The 2,468-nt window shown below is 37.8% G+C and overlaps 1 protein-coding gene across 1 annotated transcript; it reads left to right on the top strand.

Moving 5' to 3' along the window:
* Positions 1-600: 600 nt before the first annotated feature.
* LOC132186204 (large ribosomal subunit protein eL37x) lies at positions 601-1,832 on the top strand. The gene is made up of 4 exons (XM_059600057.1): positions 601-710; positions 822-957; positions 1,340-1,441; positions 1,550-1,832. Exons 1-4 carry the CDS (start codon positions 708-710, stop codon positions 1,594-1,596), a joined length of 288 nt encoding a protein of 95 aa, XP_059456040.1. The 5' UTR covers positions 601-707; the 3' UTR covers positions 1,597-1,832.
* Positions 1,833-2,468: the final 636 nt, after the last annotated feature.

Genomic DNA, 2,468 nt, shown 5'->3' with positions numbered 1-2,468 from the left:
CATTTAGAGCCTGTTTGAGATTACGTTTGAGGGGCCTAAAAATATGTTTAACACTCAAAAAATCCGTTTGAAGAAAAATGTACTCGTTTGGTAAAAAATTAAAAGCGCTTTTAAGGATTCAAAAAGTCTAAAAATGACCAAAACGTACTTTTAAAAAAAACTTTAAAATGAAGATTTTTTCAAAAAGCGTTTTTTGACTTAAAAACTCTATTTCTCAAACGTAATCTCAAACAGACACTTAGTGTATTTAGGAGGGTAATATTGTCCATTTTTTATTTTTTATTTTGCAAAAAATTTTGGACAAGTATGCCTTCCTAATTATGCTAAATGGGTACTCTCTATTTCATGTGAAATGAAGAGGATCCGTTTTCCCAATTCCAAAGGTCTATTCCGCAAACCATAGGTTTTAATGGACATGTAAATCACTTTGGGCTCCACAACCTCTCAGGACTCCCCAAGGAGACCCGGCCACAACCTAACCCATATTCGGACCAATATAGCAAATCCCAAAGCCCAAAACATAACAACTGGACCTAATCCGTCACCACCCACCAATTTCCCAAATTTGCCCTAACAAACCCTAAAGTGTAAAAACCCTCGCACTCACAAAAATCACTGATATAAATCATCTCCTCTCCGCCGCTCCTTCATTCTTTAGCCTAAGCACCACTGCCTCCGACTCAGCTGGGGTTTCCGCATCTGCTCCAATGGTAAGCCATCTCTCTAGATCTCGACACCAACCTACACGTGCACAAGCTATCTCTATCTATATGCTCTGATCTCTGCGTGTGTGTTTGATTCTGGATCATATTTCGATATAGGGAAAGGGAACAGGGAGTTTCGGAAAGAGGAGGAACAAGACCCACACCCTCTGCGTGAGGTGTGGCCGCCGCAGCTTCCATCTCCAGAAGAGTCGCTGCTCTGCCTGTGCCTTCCCCGCTGCCCGCAAGAGGACATGTAAGTCCCTCTCTCCTATCCCTGTGCGTATTCTTCTATAGATGTTTAAATATGTTTCTGATTGATTATGTGCTTCTGGGTTTGTTTCTGAGTGAATTTAAGGTACTGGGTCGTTGATCTTTTGTGTGGTTGTTATTGTTGTTCACTTAAATGAGCGTGCTTTTCTTCACCACTGTGTTTGTGTTATTGTTGGATTATGTTTGTGTGTTGGATTAATGATAATAAGCGTTTTTAACTGATGTTACCGACTGAAATGTGCTTATGGGTGTGCTTGATTTCTAGTTGTTGGTTTAGGTTTTTCTGATACGAATGTCTTGTTTTCTATTTATGTTTGTGTTGGGGGTTAACGATGATGTTTTTTGGTTATTGTGATGGGTTTTAGATAACTGGAGTGTGAAGGCGATCCGAAGGAAGACTACTGGAACTGGAAGGATGAGGTACCTCCGCCACTTGCCTCGCAGGTTCAAGAGCGGCTTCAGAGAGGGTATAAGATTTTTTGTTTCTTTTTTCTTGAGCTGTTGGGCTTTGTTTGGTTTTGAGTAGTTTTGTGTTAACTTGTTGTGTGTTGATTGGTTGTTTGTGATTTTTGTAGGTACTCAAGCAGCACCAAGGAAGAAGGGAGCAGCCGCCACTGCTTAAAAGCATTATTGAAGAGTGGTATTGGGTGTAATTTGCTTGCCAAATTACATTTTTCGGTTTTTGAGTTTTTATGTGTTGAGACTGGTTTTATGAAGGAGCAATGTTTGATGGGTGTCATAACCTTTTTAATGATTTAGCACTTTTTGATTCCGATTAGTATGTAGCTTTCATTTTGGACAAGGATGGATAATTTCATTGTTGTTTCCCCATTTAATATTACTTCATATTTATATATTGACTGAAGTCTCTGAATTTTGTTTCTGGTCATCATTGCTAGATTATTGAGACCGCCCCGAATTCAAAGATTAAAAGTGGGATCTAAAATGATGGTAAAAAAATGTTTTCTTTGGTTAATTACTTGTCAAATATGTTCCTATTTAAGAGAATGCTATTGGATGCTATGGTGTAGTTCCATTATGGTTACTGCTGTTAGTAATTAATCCATTCTATATATGATGGGTTTTGCTTACCACCTGGGTATTCTGCTGAGTGTCTCTTAGTTGCCCAAGCCTATTGATTCAAGTGTGTTTATCGTTGGTTATTGTAGTTTATGTTTGTGCTGTTGTGTAAATATGAATTTGGCTTGTAGGTGATAATAATTGTCATAGTCTAATGTGTTCTTCAATGTTATTTTTGCCCTTTTTGTGGATCGTAGTGGGTTATGATGTGAAAAGTTAATTGTTTGAGTCTTTTGAGTTGATTGTTAATGTTTTTGTTTTTGTTTTTTTGTTTTTTGTCTTTTTTTCTGGTTTTTTGCTAAAACGCAAAAAAACTACCTTAAAAGGTGTTTAGTAAGGAGACCATAAGTGTTTCTACACGTGCAATACTTTAGCCCCCGCTTTTTTTGGTCGTTTCTACAACCTTTTAGTCTT

The sequence above is a fragment of the Corylus avellana genome, chromosome ca7, assembly GCF_901000735.1.
Source record: "Corylus avellana chromosome ca7, CavTom2PMs-1.0".
Taxonomy (NCBI): Eukaryota; Viridiplantae; Streptophyta; class Magnoliopsida; order Fagales; family Betulaceae; genus Corylus; species Corylus avellana.
The sequence above is the reverse complement of the archived record's forward strand: the minus strand, read 5'-3'. Positions and strand labels throughout refer to the sequence as shown.

Excerpts from the sequence above, each read along its gene's own strand:
- LOC132186204 (XM_059600057.1), top strand. Across the intron at positions 958-1,339 it reads CGCTGCCCGCAAGAGGACAT|ATAACTGGAGTGTGAAGGCG; the intron begins GTAAGTCCCTCT and ends GATGGGTTTTAG. Across the intron at positions 1,442-1,549 it reads CAAGAGCGGCTTCAGAGAGG|GTACTCAAGCAGCACCAAGG; the intron begins GTATAAGATTTT and ends TGATTTTTGTAG.